Raw genomic sequence first — 19,003 nt, forward strand, 5'->3', positions numbered from 1 at the left:
GTAATTTGGGACTATACCCGGTAAATTGTAAAATATCTTTTGGCTTACAGTGTATATTATTTACTTAATCTGAGTATTTAAAAATACTGACAGAGTACTATTTTCCCCAGTGTAAACTGGCAGTTTTTTAAAAGCTGCTATGCTGCCATATTTATTCTTTCAGAAACCATATGTTCAGTGTAATAAGGCTCCTGCCAAACCAGCTTTAGGTTGGACCCAGGTATGGAAAATGGTTTTCCCTGTCTCTACCCTTTCAGTCAGAGGTAAAATAGCTCGCCCCACAGGCTCTCACCCCCCAGTGCACTGAGTGGGGAGCTGGCTGCTATAAAGGACACTCGCTGTCCTCAGATTCTCGAAGGAGAAGAGATGATGGGTGGGCAGGACTAGGCCCAAGGGACCACCTTCAGTGAGACTTGTGTTTATATCATTCTGGCTTCTGCCACCCCTGGAATTCGTGTGTGTGTGTGTGTGTGTGTGTGTGTGCGTGTGTGCGTGTGTGCGAATGTGTCCCTTTGTGTGTCCTTGTGCATGTCTGTGTGTCTCTCTGTATCTATGCATATCTCTCTGTCTGTGTGTATTCCTGTATGTGTCCATGTGCGTCTGTGTTCCCATTTGTGTCTGTGTGTTTCTATGTCTGTGTTCCCATATGTATTTGTGTCTCTGTGTCTGCTTCTGTGTGTGTCTGTGTCCATGTGTGTTTCTTTGTGTGACTGTGTTTATGTCTACATATGTCTGTGTGTATCTGTATGTATGTATGTCTGTGTGTCCCTATGTCTGTGTCTCTGTTTACCCTGTATGTGTGTCGGCCAGCCCACTCCCCTTAGGGATAGCCACACAAAGCAGCAAGGCTCAGCTGGTCATCACTGGGGCTAGAAGCATCAGGCTCGCTATAAATCTGCATCAGGGCTAGGCTCAGGATCTCTTTCTTCTCTTTGTAAAACCGTAGCTCCTGTCCTGCCTTCCGAGCCTGCTCCAGCTCCCTCAGGGCAGTGCGGAGCTCCTGTGAGAGGGTTCCTGGTGCCTCACGCTCCCGCATGATCCAGTCCAGGGCCATGTGGCTGCGCATCTTCTCATCCAGGGAGTACTGAGAGTAGTAGGAGATGACTTCCTGGGGCAGGAGACACAGGCCACAATGTCAGATACAGCCCAACAGGACAAGTCCTGCCTGGCCCACACCCCTTTCCTTTGCCAGGCCCATCCCACAAACTCACACCTATGTGGAGGCTAACACAACAGATTCTCTGCCAGCCATGGCCCTCACCCACAGCTCTACTATCCACCCATGACAGTCTTCCTCACAGACAGAGAAGCATGGTCCTGAGCAAGGTGTCACTCCACAATGAGTCAGGACCCAGTGACTCAATGACCTTCTGCACACAGAGCTCAGGCCTCTCTTTAGCATGTCCTGAAAGCACTCTCCTCTAACAGCTGTAAGCATCCCTCCCCTATGCCTTGAGCTCTTTAGCTCAGCAATGATTCCTTTGGCCAAAGAGAGGGTTAAGGTTGGAAAGAGAACATACAACAAGGCACTTGCTTTGCAGGCACCTGCTCTGAGTTCAATCTCTCTTACAATATATGCCTGAACCCTATAAGAGTAATCCTTGAGCACACAGCTAGGAGTACACCCTGAAAAGCACACAGCGGGTTATATAGAGGGATACACAGGACTGGAATTGGTCACACCCACAGAGAAGCAGGCGGCTTTAGTCCGAGGAATATAGGACAAGACTCATAAACCAGGAGTTCCAGACACCAGCTTTGAATGACTGTTCTGAACCTGAGGAAAATGCAGCTCTCCTGGCTTTAAAGCTCTTTGGGGGCGGGAGGGATATAGGCATTCTTGTGGTTGAGATCCCACACCCCTTTTAGCTCCTAAGCTCTGGTTTTGCAAGCCACCAGATATTAGTGACTACCTATCAATTCTCACATACACAAAATGCCAACACATTCTAGCATCATGTGGAGGTTCGGCGGGTTGTACGCTTTAAGAAGATCATGTGTAATAGATGAATGGCTTATTTTTATTATTAAGAACATATGGCATTTATTTATGACCTTAGCAAATTAAAAACAATCATGGAAAAGTGTTTGTATCCAACCCGGCATATTTCAAAGTCCTTTTGTAAAATCAAAGGAAAATTAAAAAAAAAAAAAAGCTCAAGCCATTGTCAGCTACCCATTTCTTTTCCATCTTTGATATTTTGAATGTCAGAATTTCTAAGCAAAGAGCAACTCAAAGCTCCTGGGACTATAGAGTGGTCAGGAAGCTCTTACATCTCCTGCATGTTGCTGACTAGTAAGAGCTTTGGTCCTCCAATTTCTATTAGCAAAATCTCAGTGATGACTCTCCATTTTTCAAAATGTAGTGGTAAATGGGAGGATAAATCTAGGAGAGCAGTAAGTGAAAATTATTCATTATTGAGGGAGGGCTTTCTTTCTTTTTCTTTCTTTCTTTCTTTCTTTCTTTCTTTCTTTCTTTCTTTCTTTCTTTCTTTCTTTCTTTCTTTCTTTCTTTCTTTCTTTCTTTCTTGGTTTATTGTTTCTTTGTTTGTTTCTGTCTTTCTTTCTTTCTTTCTTTCTTTCTTTCTTTCTTTCTTTCTTTCTTTCTTTCTTTCTTTCTTTCTTTCTTTCTTTCTTTCTTTCTTTCTTTCTTTCTTCCTTCCTTCCTTCCTTCCTTCCTTCCTTCCTTCCTTCCTTCCTTCCTTCCCTCCCTCCCTCCCTCCCTCCCTCCCTCCCTCCCTCCCTCCCTCCCTCCCTCCCTCCCTCCCTCCTTCCTTCCTTCCTTCCTTCCTTCCTTCCTTCCTTCCTTCCTTCCTTCCTTCCTTCCTTCCTTCCTTCCTTTCTTTCTTTCTTTCTTTTTGTTTGCTTTTTGGGTCACACCTGGCAGTGCTCAGAGGTTACTCCTGGCTCTATGCTCAAAAATCGCTCTTGGCAGGCTCAAGATACCAAATAGGATGCCAGGATTCGAACTACCATCCTTCTGTATGCAAGGCAAATGCCTTACCTCCATGCTATCTCTCAGGCCCCAAGGGAGGAGTTTCTTAGGAAAAAAAAAAAAGAATAGAAAGATCCTCTACCCCCTCAAATAGAGTTGACTTTTCATTGGAGGTGGTCACGCTAGACCCCCAGCTAACATCATGTACAAAGGTAAAATCCAAATGGATTAAAGACCTCGATATCAGCCCCAAAACCATAAGATATATAGAACAGCACATAGGCAAAACACTCCAGGACATTACAGGCATCTTCAAGGAGGAAACTGCACTCTCCAAGCAAGTGAAAGCAGAGATTAACAGATGGGAATATATTAAGCTGAGAAGCTTCTGCACCTCAAAGGAAATAGCGCCCAGGATACAAGAGCCACCCACTGAGTGGGAGAAACTATTCACCCAATACCCATCAGATAAGGGGCTAATCTCCAAAATATACAAGGCACTGACAGAACTTTACAAGAAAAAAAACATCTAACCCCATCAAAAAATGGGGAGAAGAAATGAACAGACACTTTGACAAAGAAGAAATACACATGGCCAAAAGACACATGAAAAAATGCTCCACATCACTAATCATCAAGGAGATGCAAATCAAAACAACGATGAGATACCACCTCACACCCCAGAGAATGGCACACATCACAAAGAATGAGAATAAACAGTGTTGGCGGGGATGTGGAGAGAAAGGAACTCTTATCCACTGCTGGTGGGAATGCCGTCTAGTTCAACCTTTATGGAAAGTGATATGGAGATTCCTCCAAAAACTGGAAATCGAGCTCCCATACGATCCAGCTATACCACTCCTAGGAATATACCCTAGGAACACAAAAATACAATACAAAAAACCCTTCCTTACACCTATATTCATTGCAGCACTATTTACCATAGCAAGACTCTGGAAACAACCAAGATGCCCTTCAACAGACGAATGGCTAAAGAAACTGTGGTACATATACACAATGGAATATTATGCAGCTGTCAGGAGAGATGAAGTCATGAAATTTTCCTATACATGGATGTACACGGAATCTATTATGCTGAGTGAAATAAGTCAGAGAGAGAGAGAGAGAAAAACGCAGAATGGTCTCACTCATCTATGGGTTTTAAGAAAAATGAAAGACACCCTTGTAATAATAATTTTCAGACACAAAAGAGAAAAGAGCTGGAAGTTCCAGCTCACCACAGGAAGCTCACCACAAAGAGTGATGAGTTTAGTTAGGGAAATAACTACATTTTGAACTGTCCTAATAACGAGAATGTATGAGGAAAATGGAGAGCCTGTCTAGAGTACAGGCGGGGGTCGGGTGGGGAGAAGGGAGACTTGGGACATTGGTGATGGGAATGTTGCACTGGTGATGGGTGGTGTTCTTTACATGACTGAAACCCAAACACAATCATGTATGTAATTAAGGTGTTTAAATAAATTAAAAAAAAAAAGAAATTGCTCCTGGCAGGCTCAGGGGACCATATGAGATGCTGGGATTTGAACCACCATCCTTCTGCATCTAAGGCAAATGCCCTATCGCTGTGCTATCTCTCCAGCCCCTAGAGTTAATTTTTAACCTATGAACTACGATCATTTAATGCATGTTTGCCCACCTTTATAATCATTTTTGCTGAGGAATTATAGAAGACATGAAAAATTCTCCCACTCCAGCCAACTTGTTTTCTCAGCCCTCAAGAGGGGGTTCCCACATCTCCAGGCAAGAGAACTCAACTGGCTGGATCATCTCTTGTGTGGGCAACAGTTCGTGCCACTGCATGACCCTGTAAGCACCACAGGGAACAGTCTCAAACACTGAGACAAAAGTTGTCCTTGGGGCCAGAGCGAGAGCACAACAGTAGGGTGTTTGCCTTGCATGTGGCAGACCCAGGACAGACCTGGGTTTGATTTCTAGCATCCCATATGGTCCCTGAGCCTGCCAGGAGTGAGTGCAGAGCCAGGAGTAACCCCTGTGCACAGCTGGGTGTGGCCCAAAAACCAGAAAAAAATTGTTTTTGAAAACTATTGGGTGTCTGAGTTCGCTTCTTTGCAAGTGTGATGTCTGCAAATAAAAACAAGCCTTTCTAGCAATGGAGTAGTGGGAAGAGTGAATGCTTGCTATGCTCATGGCCAACCAAGATGCACTCTCGAGGGGCCGGAGAGATAGCATGGAGGTAAGGTGTTTGCCTTGCATGCAGAAAGATGGTGGTTCGAATCCCGGCATTCCATATGGTCTCCTGAGCCTGCCAGGAGCGATTTCTGAGTGTAGAACCAGGAGTAACCCCTGAGTGCTGCCGGGTGTGACCCAAAAGCCAAAAAAAAAAAAAAAAATTCAATCTCCAACATCCCATATGGTCCCTTGAGCACTGCCAGGGGGTGTAATTCCTGAGAACTGATCCACAAGTGAGCACTGAGCATCACCAGGTGCGGCCTCAAGACAAAAATAAGAACAACAACAACAATAACAACAAAACCAAGCACCAGTGAATACAGAGCTTGCCTTACTCTCAGCCTATTCCAGTGTGATCACTAGCAACACATGCCAAGAGTGATCTTAAGTGCAAAGCCAGGAGTAAGCCCTGAGAGTTGCCAGATGTGACCATAAACTAACAAACAAAAAAATGTCCTCAAGAAAAAGCAGAAAAGAGTGCACCGTCTACTTTCTTTTGCCTTGAAGATTGAAAGAGACACATATTTTGGGGGGAGGGGGGTCATATCCAATGGTGCTCAGGGGTTACTCCTGGCTCTGAGCACAGAAATCGCTCCTGGCAGGCTTGGGGACACCACATGATATGTCAGGATTTGAACCACCATCTGTCTTGGGTTGGCTGCGTGCAAAGCAAACGCCCTACCACTGTGCTATCTCTCTGGCCCACAGACACATATTCTAAGTAGAGAGCGCAGGTGAGACAGTAGAGTCTGCACCTGATGCAGCACCCCAGTCTGTATGCATGAGCCATTCCCGCCCCTCAGTTCTGACACATCCAAACCAGTCTGTGCTCTCACCTGCTTCTCAACATGCTTATCTTGAAAACCTGGGACTCTGCTGTAGAGATACATGAGTTTTTTTTTTCTTGAATTTTACTCAATAACTAAATCAACATGTTTAAACAGGGAAAACTCCAGAGAAAGAATATCTAGAAAGATGACAGGCCCAGGGCCCTCATGCACAGAGGCCTGGGAGAGAGTCTCACCTGTCGGGAGCACCTAGTCTCCCGCAGCGCCTTGAGGCTTCCATTCCAGTGCAGGAGCTGGAAAACTGTCATCAATTCCTGCAAAAGCCAAAGCATGCCATTAGTCTCCGAGCACTGTATGAAGGGTGCAGTTTAGCAAGAGCAGAGCAGGGCATAGCTCTGAGCCCGGGAAGAGCTTTGATCCTCCACTTCCTATTAGCAAATTCTCAGGGATGACTTTGCATCTTTGAAAGTCTAGTTTTGGAGGATTGAAATAGGTTTTCACAATTGGTGACTCTTCAAACAAAACTAAGAATATTTTAGATGATCTATTTCATTTTATTATTTATTTTGTTTTCGTTGTGAGCCATACCTGTTGTGCTCAGTGCTTATTCCTGGCTCTGAGCTCAGGGATCACTCCTGAGTTGTACAGTCTTTCAGGTCCCAGATGACCCAATTTTTTTTAAAGACTGGTTAAACAAAGTATAACTTTGAAAGGTCACAGAACAAGCCACTTCCAAATCTGCCACTTCAACTTATTGATCATTTGAGTTGTGAATGCTTGGAAACAGTCTACACCATTTTGGATCTCCTTCACCTGCCTCAAGTCATGATCCTTCAAAAGGACCTCATAGGCAGTGATCCTTGAACACAGAGAAGAGAGTAAGTCCTTAGGACAACTTAGTGAGGCCCAGCCACCCCATGCCATGCTTTCAAAAAAAATAACACTAATATGAACTTTGTTATTGCCCCAAACACAGACCCATGTTCAGTGCCCAGATGAGCTCTTTCATCTAATCCATCTCTCCTCTATCCTGGTATATTTGACTGCCCTGTGTCCTGCTTTCAGGAAACATTGACCTATGCGGTTCTTATACATGCTGCCATGTATTAGAGTAACTCCTGTAATGCTCAAGGCAAATTTCCACTCCTATTTCTGGTCACTCTTCACACACAAAAGTAAGCTTGATGGTGGGGCTGAAGAGATAGCACAGCGGTGGGGCGATTGCCTTGCAAATGGCCGACCCAGGACCAAAGATGATTCGAATCCCGGCATTCCATATGGTCCCCTGTGCCTGCCACGAGCGATTTCTGAGCAGATAGCCAGGAGTAACCCATGAGCGCTGCCGGGTGTGCCCCCAAACAACAACAACAACAACAACAACAACAACAAAATAAGCATGAACGATGAGCACCCACTGCTTCACTAGGAAGAGTCGGTGTGTTGGAGGAATCAATGTTACAATGTATTTTGGGGGCCTCTGTTTTATGTTCAGATAGATCCCTCTTAGATTTTCCATTGTGCTTAGTATGTCCATTTTTAGGGAGTTTGAGGGATTGGACACACCTGGTAGTATTCAAGAGTGGCTCCTTGGGTCCTGAGTGGTGGCGCAAGCAATAGGGCCTCTGCCTTGCCTATGCTAGCTTAGGATGGACCAAGGGAAAACCACCCCCCCCCCCCCAGTGTCCCATATGGTCCCCAAGCAAGGAGCGATTTCTGAGTGCATAGCAAGGAGTAACCCTTGAGTGTCACTGGTGTGGCCAAAAGAAAAAAATTGGCTCCTAGAGGAGCTCAGGAAACCAAGATGCTGGGGATGGAGCCTCGAGGTTTTTGGCATGCAAAGCCTGTGCTCTGACCATTGAGCATCTTTGGTCCTATGAGACCACAAAGTTTTGAAAATTAACTGACTATGTGCTATAATATTCTTAATAACTAAAGATTTCATAAGACACAAATATTCAATTATTTTTAATGCCTGTTTAATTTTGGAATATGAGTGTTTCAAAACATACTAAATTAAAATGGCTTGCATGCTAGATCTATTTAGTAATATAATATAACCTCAGAATATAAAGTTCTTAATTTCGCTATTCACTTCTATTAATCTAAATATACTAAATATATTAAATATATAGATATATAAAATACACTAAATATACTAAAATATATGGCAGTTCTGTAGAAGCACTACAATAATTATTTCTTTTTTGACTCATTTTATTTATTTATTTATTTATTTATTTTGGTTTGGGCCACACCCGGCAGTGCTCAGGGGTCACTCCTGGCTGTCTGCTCAGAAATAGCTCCTGGCAGGCACGGGGGACCATACGGGACACCGGGATTCGAACCAACCACCTTTGGTCCTGGATCGGCTGCTTGCAAGGCAAACACCGCTGTGCTATCTCTCCGGGCCCCTTAATTATTTATTTTTACCTTGGACCATACTCCACAATGCTCAAGACATACTTTGTGCTCTGTGCTCAGGAATCACTCCTGGTGATACTCAGGATAACATATGTGGTGCCAGGAATTGAATTAATGTAATGCAAAGTAAGCACCTTACCTGCTGTACTGTCTCTCCAGTTCTCTGTCCATTTAATTTTTTTTTGTTTTTGTTTTTTGTTTTTGGGTCACATCGGCAGTGCTCAGGGGATACTCCTGGCTCTATACTCAGAAATCGCTCCTGGCAGGCATGGGGAACCATATGGGATTCTGGGATTTGAACCACTGACCTTCTGATTGCAAGGCAAACACCTTACCGCCATGCTATCTCTCTAGACCCTGTCTATTTAAATTTTATTTTATATATTTTTAGTTTGGAAACCATATCCTGCCATGCTCAGTGCTTTCTCCTTGCTTTGTGTTTATTGATCAATCTTAGCAGTGCTAGGGGGAATGTTGGGATGCCCAAAATCCAACCCAGGTCAGCTATGTGTAGGGCAAGAACACTTACAATGAATTACCTTTCTGTCACTTTATATATTTTTTTTGTTTGTTTTGTTTTTTGACCACACAGTAATGCTCTGCATTACAATAATGCTCTGCATTCAGGAATTACTCCAGATGGTGGTTGGGGGATTATTTGAGATTCAGAGGACTGAGCCTGGATGACTGCATGCAAGACAATGCTTTACCCACTGCTCTATTGCTTTAATACCCTATATGCATTTTTTAAAAAATAAGCATAACATGGGGGCAGAGTGGTGGTGCAAATGGTAAGGCATCTGCCTTGCCCGTGCTAGCCTAGAATGGATTGTGGCTCAATCCCCCAGTGTCCCATATGGTCCCCCAAGCCAGGAGTGATTTCTGAGTGCATAGCCAGGAGTAATCCCTGAGTGTCACTGGGTGTGGCTCAAGAACCAAAAAATAAAAAATAAAAAAACCATAACTTACTCACCTCTGATTGAGGAATAATCCCCCTCCCCTATTTCATGGAACCCAGGAAAATATAATGTGTCTCATACATCACCACTAGTCTCCTGGAAATGTGCCTTTCAGAAAAATCACATTCAATGAAATCTGGTCCTCCTCTAAAGTCACTGTATTCAGTATTGGGGTGGGACATGGTTTTGTCTTATCAACATTATAACAAAAGGGTGTTCAATAAAAGTGTGTTTTCTTAGGACCTACTCTGCATTCTATTAAGGCGATTCTGTGACTTTTTGGTACTGTCCATAAGTCCTTGCAGGCAGCTTTGAGAATTGACCCATATGACTAAGGGTCAGACCCATCCATAAACCATTTTCAGGTCTCTCTCTCTCTCTCTCTCTCTCTCTCTCTCTCTCTCTCTCTCTCTCTCTCTCTCTCTCTCCCACTCCCTTTTTCTCCCTTCCTTCTAGACAGACTCCCATCATACCATCATGCAACCCAGTTGGTCCCTCCAGGCCCAGATTCTCTGCACTTAACAAACCCCTCTCCAGCCACTTGGCAACCTACATCTCTCAAAAATGTCCTCTATGAAATGTATTTTTTTGCATCTCATTTTTTTGCATTTGTGGAGGATGCATCTCATCAATTTTGCATCTTAGAGGATGTAGAGGATCTGTAGATGCTTTAGAGGACAAATCCTCCTCTTAGCTTGCCTGAATTTCTAGTATAGCATCAAATTGTTCTTTCCTCTGCAGTAACCAACTAAGCTTTCTTCCCTGTTGTCCTTGTTCCTATAATCCCCAGAAAACATAATGTGTGGGGCAGAGAGATAGTACAGTGGCAGGGTGCTTTTCTTGCATGTGGCCTACTCATATTTGATTTCCAGCATTTCATATGGTTTCCCAAGCCTACCAGAAGTAATTCCTTTGTGCAGTCAGTTGTAAATCCCAAGCACCATGGGGTATGGTTAAAGAAACCAAAAAGATTGTTATTCTTCTGCCTCTTGGTCAGGGATTAGGAACCCATCCCTGAATCACTTTCTCACTCACTTCCCTTAATTTTTTAGGCCACATGCAGTGGTGCTCATGGCTCCTGACGTTACCTGAACTTAGTGATCATTCCTTAGTAGGGGGGGAACCATATGTGAAAACAAGAACCGAAATCAATTGCAAGTTAAGTGCCTTATGCCATACATTATTTCTGACCCCAAAGAACTCTTTCTTTTGTCGAGGTAATACTTAGCAGTGCTCAGGGCTCACTTCTGGAAGTGCATGGGACTGGTTTGTCATTGTGCAAGGCAAACACCTTACTATTTCTCAAGCCTACCCCTAGATCCATCTTCTCATCTTCTTATTCATTCAAGTATTTATCTTGCTCCCATCATGCTAGGAAATGTAACAAAGAATTTCATGTTCTTTCTGGCCCCTTTCTTGATTCTCCCTCCTAAGATTAAATTCACTCTTGGGAATTCCCTGAACCTCTATGCTTGCAAAAACCTACTTATGTCTCTGGGAATCCAGTCATGCTCTTGGCTACCTGTTCTGGGCGACACAGCTTATTCCTGAGCATGTGATCTAGGCAGTCACACAGAGCTCTCCAGCCTGGTTTAATGTTCTGTTGTCTTGAAATATTTCTTAAATTTTCAGTTCAATGTCCTGCCGGCATTACCAGTTATGCACAGGGCCTCAACCCTGCAAATCACACAGCCAGACCCCCATTAGAAAGTCAATTTAAAGTGAGAGAGAGAAAGCAGTCCAGAAGCATAGGCAGCTGTAGTGTTCAATGTCTGGCTTCCCTGGTCATTATGTCATTCACCCCATATAAACTGGCAACAGCCCTGGCTCTGTGCTCGGGGCATGCTTGGCGCCACCCCTATGAGAATTGAGTTTTGGCTTTTTGGCTACTTTGTGGGGAGAGAACACACAGTGCTGCTCTCTGCAACTGCATCTCGCTGCTGGCTGGGCTCTGCGATCTATCAGGAATAAGAAAAACAAACAGTGTAAATGGAGAACTTGAAAAACAGGTGGGCACCATCTCCCCACCCAAGAGAGAAGATTTAAGAGGAAATTTGTTTATGGGATGAGTTTTAAAAGGCGACCTGGAGAATTTAGCAGAGATGTAAATAAACAATTCTTCCTAGGATTGCATTAGACCGGGGAATCAATCCAGTGAGCAGCCTCGGAGCAGCCAATCTGACCTTGATGAGACCCAGAGCCCCTTCTGCCGCCATTCGAGTCCCCCAGGCATCAGGCCACCTTCCAATAGGCATTTCAGCTCTGCAACCTTGGGGGGAGGGAGGAGAACTCTGCCAAGTTACCAGCAATTAGGAGACCCCAGTTTGTCTTTAGCATGGCACAGTCATCCATAGGGAGATCCAGACACAGCCATGAGCCACTAGGAGCGCAGAACTGTGGCAATGCTGCAGGCATCTGTGTAGACAAGTGGATGTATTTAACCCATCTCTAGAAATGTGCTCTAGCACAGCAGGCAACCTTGAAGTGGGTCAGGAAGTGGGATGTGCCACGTGGATTCTCCCTGCTGTCACAGTTCCTCTGTTTTTGTCCCCATCCTTCCCCCAGCCTCCTGCATAAGAATTTATGAAGTATTTTTGTGGGATTACTTGAATGATTCATTCATGTCTTTAAATACCCAACTAAATAGACCACACAGCAAACACCCAGTTCGTGAGAATATGTAGGAAAGGCAATTCAAATTTTACTAAGAGGTGGCAGGCTAGAGTCTTTCCCACTACTTGGAAAGAAATCACATACTTTAAAAAAATAAATAAATCTTGGGGACTTGAGAGATAGCAGGGAGGTAAGGCTTTTGCCTTTCATACAGAAGGTCCGTGGTTAGAATCCTGGCATCCCATATGGTCCCGAGCCTGCCAGGAGCGATTTCTGAACATAGAGCCAGGAATAACCCCTGAGCGCTGCTGGGTGTGACCCCAAAAAAAAACCAAACCCAACCGAACAAAAAAAATCTTAAGGCCAGAGCAATAATAGAGTGAGTAAAGCTCTTGTGTTACACATGACTGACCCAGGTTTGATCGCTGGCAGCCCATATGGTCCCGCAGGCCTGCCAGGAGTGATCCCTGAGAAGAGAGCCAGAGTAAGTCCTGTACACTTCCAGGTCTCACTCAGAAAAATAAAACAGACAAAACAAAACAAAAATCCCTTTACCATCTTTGACAAAATAAACCATTCACATTCAAAAATTTTCTTGGGGCTGCAGAGATAGCACAGCGGTAGGGCATTTGCCTTGCATGCAGCCTATCCAAGACAAGTGGTGGTTTGAATCCCAACATCCCATATGGTCTCCCCCTAACTTGCCAGGAGCAATCCTGAGCACAGAGCCAGGAGTGACCCCTGAGCACTCCTGGGTGTGACCCAAAAAACAAACAAACAAAAGTTTTCTTGGTTTTCCAAAATCATCTACTAAATCACATGTATGCTACTATGTATCTGCGTGCCCAACATTCATTTATATTTTTTAACACAATATTCTTATATTTTATTTTATTTTTTATTTATTTTATTTTATTTTATCATTTTATTTTATTTATTATTTTATTTTATTTTATTTTATTTTATTGGTTTTTGGGTCACACCCGGCAGTGCTCAGGGGTTACTCCTGGCTTTATGCTCAGAAATCGCTCCTGGCAAACTCGGGGACCATATGGGATGCTGGGATTTGAACCACCATCCTTCTGTATACAAGGCAAACACCTTACCTTTATGCTATCTCTCCAGCCCAATATTCTTTATTTTAAATTTTGGTTTTTGGGCCACACATGGCTGTGCTCAGGGGTTGCTCCTGGCGGGCTTGGGTGAAGGGGATATGAGCCTGGGTCAGCAGCTGAATGCAAGGCAAATGCCCTATGTGCTATGCTGTCATTCTGCCCTCCAAAAAACACAATATTCTTTTGTCAAAGTTAAAGGGAGAGAAATTAAAATAATTGAGGTTCTTCCTTGGGGACCTATTAAGTCCCACAAAAATTCTAGCTTTGGGCAAGAGATTCTGATTTGATGAATGTGAACACTGAGTGTAAAAATAGTTATAATCACAAGTGGCAAGTGTTAGAGCAGATTTCACACATTTTCTTTTCTTTTTTTAATTTTGTTTTGTTTTGTTTGGGTCACACCCAGTGGTGCTCAAGGGTTACTCCTGGCTCTACGCTCAGAAATCGCTCCTGGCAGGCTTGGGGGACCCTATGGGATGCCGGGATTCAAACCACTGTTCTTCTGCATGCAAGGCAACTGTTTAACCTCCATGCTACCTCTCTGGCTCTTCATTTTCTTTTCTTTATGAGCCTTGGGGTCACCCCAGTTGGTGCCTCCTGTATCCCTCATACATAAAGTATGTGCTGAGCACTTTGAGCACTCCCTAATTCCAAACATATTCATTGTTGTTTGTGTGTGTTTTCCACTTTCTCCCTCCTTCTCTTTCTCTTTTTGCTATTGAACCATTTCTAGCAGTTCTTAGGGATTCTGGCTCTGAGCTCAGAGATCACTTCTGGCAGGACTCAGGGGGTGCTGGGTGGGGACTAAACTCTGCTTGGCCACATATAAGGCCCTACCCACTGTACTGTCCTTCCCTCTCTTGTACCAGCTTCATTACATTCTCCACTCTGTTTGACCCGAGATGCATAATATCTTGGGTAATTTCTTGGGTAATAAGATGGGTAATGGGAAATTTCTGCACTGAAGACTTGAAAATGTTTAGTGCAGACAAATGAACCTGTCCTCATATGAAACCTTTGGGCTACGAAATCATGGAAATCCACCCAGTAGCCTCCTGCACTACAAGTAAAGCTGTCCTTCCTCAGAAATACATCTGTGGGGGCCAAAGTAATAGCACAATGGGTAGGGCATTTGCCTTGTTCGTGGCTGACCTGGGTTTGAACCCAGGTATCCCATATGGCCCTCCCAAGCCCTGCCAGGAGTGATTTCTGAGGGCAGAGTTAGGAGTAAATCTTTCCAGGACAGGGAGAAGAAAGAACATTCTTGCTTCCATTGTATATGTGGGAGACACACACACACACACACACACACACACACACACACACACACACACACACCCCTTATCTTAACTGACAGGAGGGACAGGTATATTGAAAAAAAAAACACAGAAATATTAGGGGCTGGAGAGATAGTACAAGAATAGGGTGTTTGCCTTGCACACAGATGGCCTGGGTTCTATCCCTGATATCCCATATGGTCCCTGAGCACTAACAGGAATAATTCCTGAAAGCAAAGCCAGGACTAACCCATGAGCACTACCAAGTATGACCCAAAAATAGAAATTAAAAAAGAAAGAAAATAGTCATGCCACTGTAGTCAAGAAGAGAGTCTGAATGGTCCAAAGAAAGTATTTAAAAGATGACTTTAGATCTCAGCTATAACACCTCTGAAACATCTATGTGATGGACATTTTGTACATGAGTTGTGTTTTATATGGTTTCTTGCAATCTAACTCTGAAAGCAATGATGGATTTCTTGGAATCTACTTAAAAAATACAAGTATTTCAAATACAGTTTTCATTATGTGCCAGCAATTTTATTTTAGATAACATTCCATGTAGATGCACACTTAATTGTATTCAAGTTTAGTTTCTCAGAATGAACATATTTCATGCTCAAAGCACTATAGAATTCTCATGCCAAGTCCAATATAGTATCCTATATACTCAGGAAGTGTCAGCTCAGAAGTCTGTCTACATAAGCCTGACCCCCAGGCTCTGTTCTTACAAAGAAGACACAGGATAATAAATTTACACATGTTTATTGAGAGGCTTAGATGAGAACATTCTTCCTGTTCAGCTTAGTGCCAGACAGGAGATGAATCCAACAAGTGGCAGCTGTTCTTGTTGTGACAATTTTTTAATTTGAAAATACTAGGTAATAAAGTTACGCAGCACTATTATCACTTGTCTGGCAATGGATGAAAAAGGGTATGGTGGCTAAACTTAGGAATTTAATGCTAGAAAGAAGTTCTTATTTAAAAAAAAACTACTAAATAGTCAACACAACACTTCACAGCATTTGCTTTGCTTTAAGGGAGGACTTTACATTGAGGAACTAGTGAAATGTTACAGCAACATAAACTAAAAGCTTTTCACCTATTTCTCAGAACTCAAGTCTTTCACTTGCCTTCAAGAAAAAAAAACAAACAGCCTACTGAGCTAAAATAAAATTCAATTCCATTAATTAATTTAATTAATTAAATTCTAAGAATGTTAAATGGTTTTGGACATTTTAAACCAAAACACATAGACCAGCAAAAATAGTAGATTACTAGAACAGATATGGTAGTAGACAGAGTGGTAGTCTCTTAGGCATTTCAAATGTTTGATGATAAACATGCATAAGAAGTTGGGTACCTGAAATTCCAACATGGTCTTCCCCATATTTGATTCCAACATGTAGTGGTAGGCTCCGATGCTGGTGCTGGGGTCATCAGCATCATCTAAAGTTCCCTGGGGGAGGAAAGCAGAAAAGGAAACCATTGCAGACTTTTCAGGAAGCCACAAGTGAACGCTGTGGCCCCACAGTAGTAGCAGATGCCCCGCTACTGTCTTAATCCTTCAGGCTAATTTCTATAGCCAAGAATCCAGCTGGATGAGGATAAGGTCCTTGATCTCATTGTGACTGAGAGTAAAAAGGATGCTATCATCAATTTGAAAAGACATCCTGATTAGATGGTGAGTTAATTATATACTTGGCTAAAAGTATGTAATTATACTTTTAGTTAATTAATGTTGCCCCAAAGCAGACATTCCCTATCCTCACACAGGGTTAGGTTGGGCTCATTGGTGATATTTGTGTGGCTCCCTTTAGCTGCTGTTTCAATCTTGGCTAGCTCACTGGGCACCATTCAGTTGCCAAGATCACTGGGAAAATTGGTGCAACCAACAAAAGAAGTCCCTATTGCATGGATCATTTACTGCCATAGCTGGAGTGTTTTCACTGTATATTGGCTTTGACTTTTTGATCACTTAAATTTTAAGGAAAATTAGGGAAAGTGATGGTCAGAGACTTGCCCTTCAATACCTCTTGGACTGAGATTACCAAGAAGGTGGGCAAAGGCTTTGAGACTGAATGAACAACAACCATGAGCATCAGATAGCAGCAAATTTATAGCTTTTGAATGCAATAACATTAACACACTGCTGCTGAAATATTTATGTTGGCTCTTTAAATATCCCAGAGGAAATCCATGCAGAAGCCTGCAAGGCATATATATTTTCTTCCCTTAGAAATTTCCAAGGGGGGAAAAATGATAAATTACATTTACACTAAGAGCCCCTCCCTGCTGCTGAGTAAATTCCAATAAATCAAGCATCATTTTCTTAACTTCCTCAAAGGCACTTAAAACTTGCAGGCTTAGAAAATAAGGCTTCCTTTCATCCCCAACAGAGAGACAAGAGAGAGAGAGAGAGAGAGAGAGAGAGAGAGAGAGAGAAGAGAGAGAAAGAGAGAGAAAGTGAGAAAGAGAGAGAGAAGAGAGAGAGAGAAAGAAGAGAGAGAAAGAGAGAGAGAAGAGAGAGAGAGAGAGAGAGAGAGAGAGAGAGAGCTCCGTGATGGTTCCCTGCCAGGCCAGCTGCCAGTCTCTGCACCAATCTTTTCCACATCTCTCCTCTACTCAATTTGAGCAGGGGGGGTGGGGGAGAACACATGAGTTGGTGCACTAGGATAATATCTTTTGCATTACCAGCAGTTTCTCCAGAATGACAAATCCTTTTTAGCTGGATCAAGAGAATCAAAGAAAGAAAAATCTCAGATGCTAAAGGCAGAGCCAGGAGGTGGCTAATCCCTTCAGTAATGCCAAGTTTCTGCTCTTCCGGGACACCCAGCAAGAAACCTGCTGCTGTGGTCCCCACAGCTTCCTCTAGAGGAAGTAGGGTCAGGAACACTAATCACTCATGCAGCTTAGCATCTACCCCTGCAGAGCTGAGACACTTCCTGTCGAAATCTCCAAGTCAGCAGCATGTTGGCTCGCAGAGACACTTTGGATTTTATGATGTCCATTAAGAATCTTCCAAAGCTGTCCATAACAGATAATTGATACTAAGCATAATACTTTTACTTGCTAACAAATATTCGGTATGACATTTCCTAGGCTTACCCTAGATATCAGTAATGAATATTGAATTTGGGAGAAAATTGAGATTTATCACTAGATTAAAGTAGATTAATTTGCACGTGTTCTTAGGCCCTCAAAGAATTAATGCTGTGCAAACAGCAATTATTCTGATCAACAAATCAAGCAAATAATCTCTTTTGATTCAGAAACTAAGAGCATTCTTGAGAGTAGACTAGGGAACCCACCTTAATCTCATGATTTTCAATTTCCAATCAAGGCAGACCTTTTGATTTTGCTTTCTTATTTTCTTCCTTATTCTTTTTTATTTTGTTGTTGAACATTAATGATGAAATGGGTGATACTTAAACACACTGAGCGCTTACAGAAAGCTCACTTTGGCATCTCAGTGCAGCCTGCTCTCCCCTCCTTGGTGGCACTTACACTGGTGGAGGCAACCGCTTCATGTACACTCTCCATGATGAATTCCTTGGTGATTCTGCGAGAGGGCAGTTCATTGAAGAGGGAGTTGATGAGGGCCACTTTAGCTGCATCCCGGCGGGCCTCTGCTCTACTTAAGCAACACTTGAGACAGAAAGGAAAAGGGAAAAAGGATTCATGGAAAGATTCCACATCTTATTTCATCCTGGCATCAATGGGTCTCTGGACATTTGGATTCATGTATTAGTTGTCTGCACCTGTTCTTCCATACCCATTACTAATCCCCAGACCACCATGCAGAGTTCCTTTGAGCTCTGTGGCACATGCAGATGTCTTGGAGTGTCTTCAAATGTTATTTGTCTTCTATAAGAGTTACCTATTTAATCTCCTATTGAATGCCTGCTAAGCACCAACGGCTTTGCACTCTATATTAATAAACAATAATAATAGTTAATGAAATTCTCATATTACCCAAGGAAACCACTTTTTGGCATCTATTTCCAAAACAATAAAACATTAATTCAGAAGGATACATGCATGCCTATGCTCATCACAGTGTTCAGTACAGTAGTCAAGATATAGAAGCAACTCACGGATGAATGGATCAAAAACTTGTAGTATTTGTACACAATGGAATACTATGCAGTTTTTAGAAAAAATAAAATCATGCAAGTTGCCACAGCATGGATAAAACTAGGGGGTATAATGCTGAGTGAAGTCAGTCAGAAGGAAAGGGACAGATATAGTAATAATCTCTTCCGTATGTGGGACCTAAAGATACACAGCAAGGTATCAAGAAAGGGCCAAAAGTAACACAACAGGAGAAATTATTTACATAACTAAGTTTAGGTGGGTGAAAGGGAGGGGTATTGGGGTTCTTAGAGAAGGGAGAAAGGAGGGTACAATGGTGAAGGTATGACATTGAAATTATGTGCATAGGAAACCATCATTAACAATATTGGAAGACACAGAATCTCAATCAATAAAAACTTAATAAGAATGATAATGATAAAAATAATAACAAGAAAAGTAATTAAAGTACACACAACTATTATATGCTAGGCTATTGTTTTCATTACCATAGACTTTCTCAGCCCTTATTTTAGTAAAAAAAAATAAAAGAAGAAGAAGACAATAGTAAGAAAAGAAAGAAAGCAGGAGACACTCTTTGTTTTGATCT

The 19,003-nt window shown here is 42.7% G+C and overlaps 1 protein-coding gene across 1 annotated transcript in view; it reads right to left on the minus strand.

Annotated features, from left to right (window-relative positions):
- Positions 1-519: 519 nt before the first annotated feature.
- Positions 520-19,003, minus strand: part of LIX1 (limb and CNS expressed 1) — a 64,731-nt gene continuing 46,247 nt past the window's right edge. Inside the window, exons 3-6 of the mRNA XM_049769171.1 lie at positions 17,827-17,967; positions 15,683-15,778; positions 6,171-6,248; positions 520-1,108 (exon numbers count right to left, since the gene is read on the minus strand). Of these exons, the coding sequence (XP_049625128.1) occupies positions 821-1,108; positions 6,171-6,248; positions 15,683-15,778; positions 17,827-17,967 (603 nt within the window). The 3' untranslated portion in view covers positions 520-820. The remainder of the gene's footprint in view (positions 1,109-6,170; positions 6,249-15,682; positions 15,779-17,826; positions 17,968-19,003) is intronic.

Source organism: Suncus etruscus, chromosome 2, assembly GCF_024139225.1.
Source record: "Suncus etruscus isolate mSunEtr1 chromosome 2, mSunEtr1.pri.cur, whole genome shotgun sequence".
NCBI lineage: Eukaryota > Metazoa > Chordata > Mammalia > Eulipotyphla > Soricidae > Suncus > Suncus etruscus.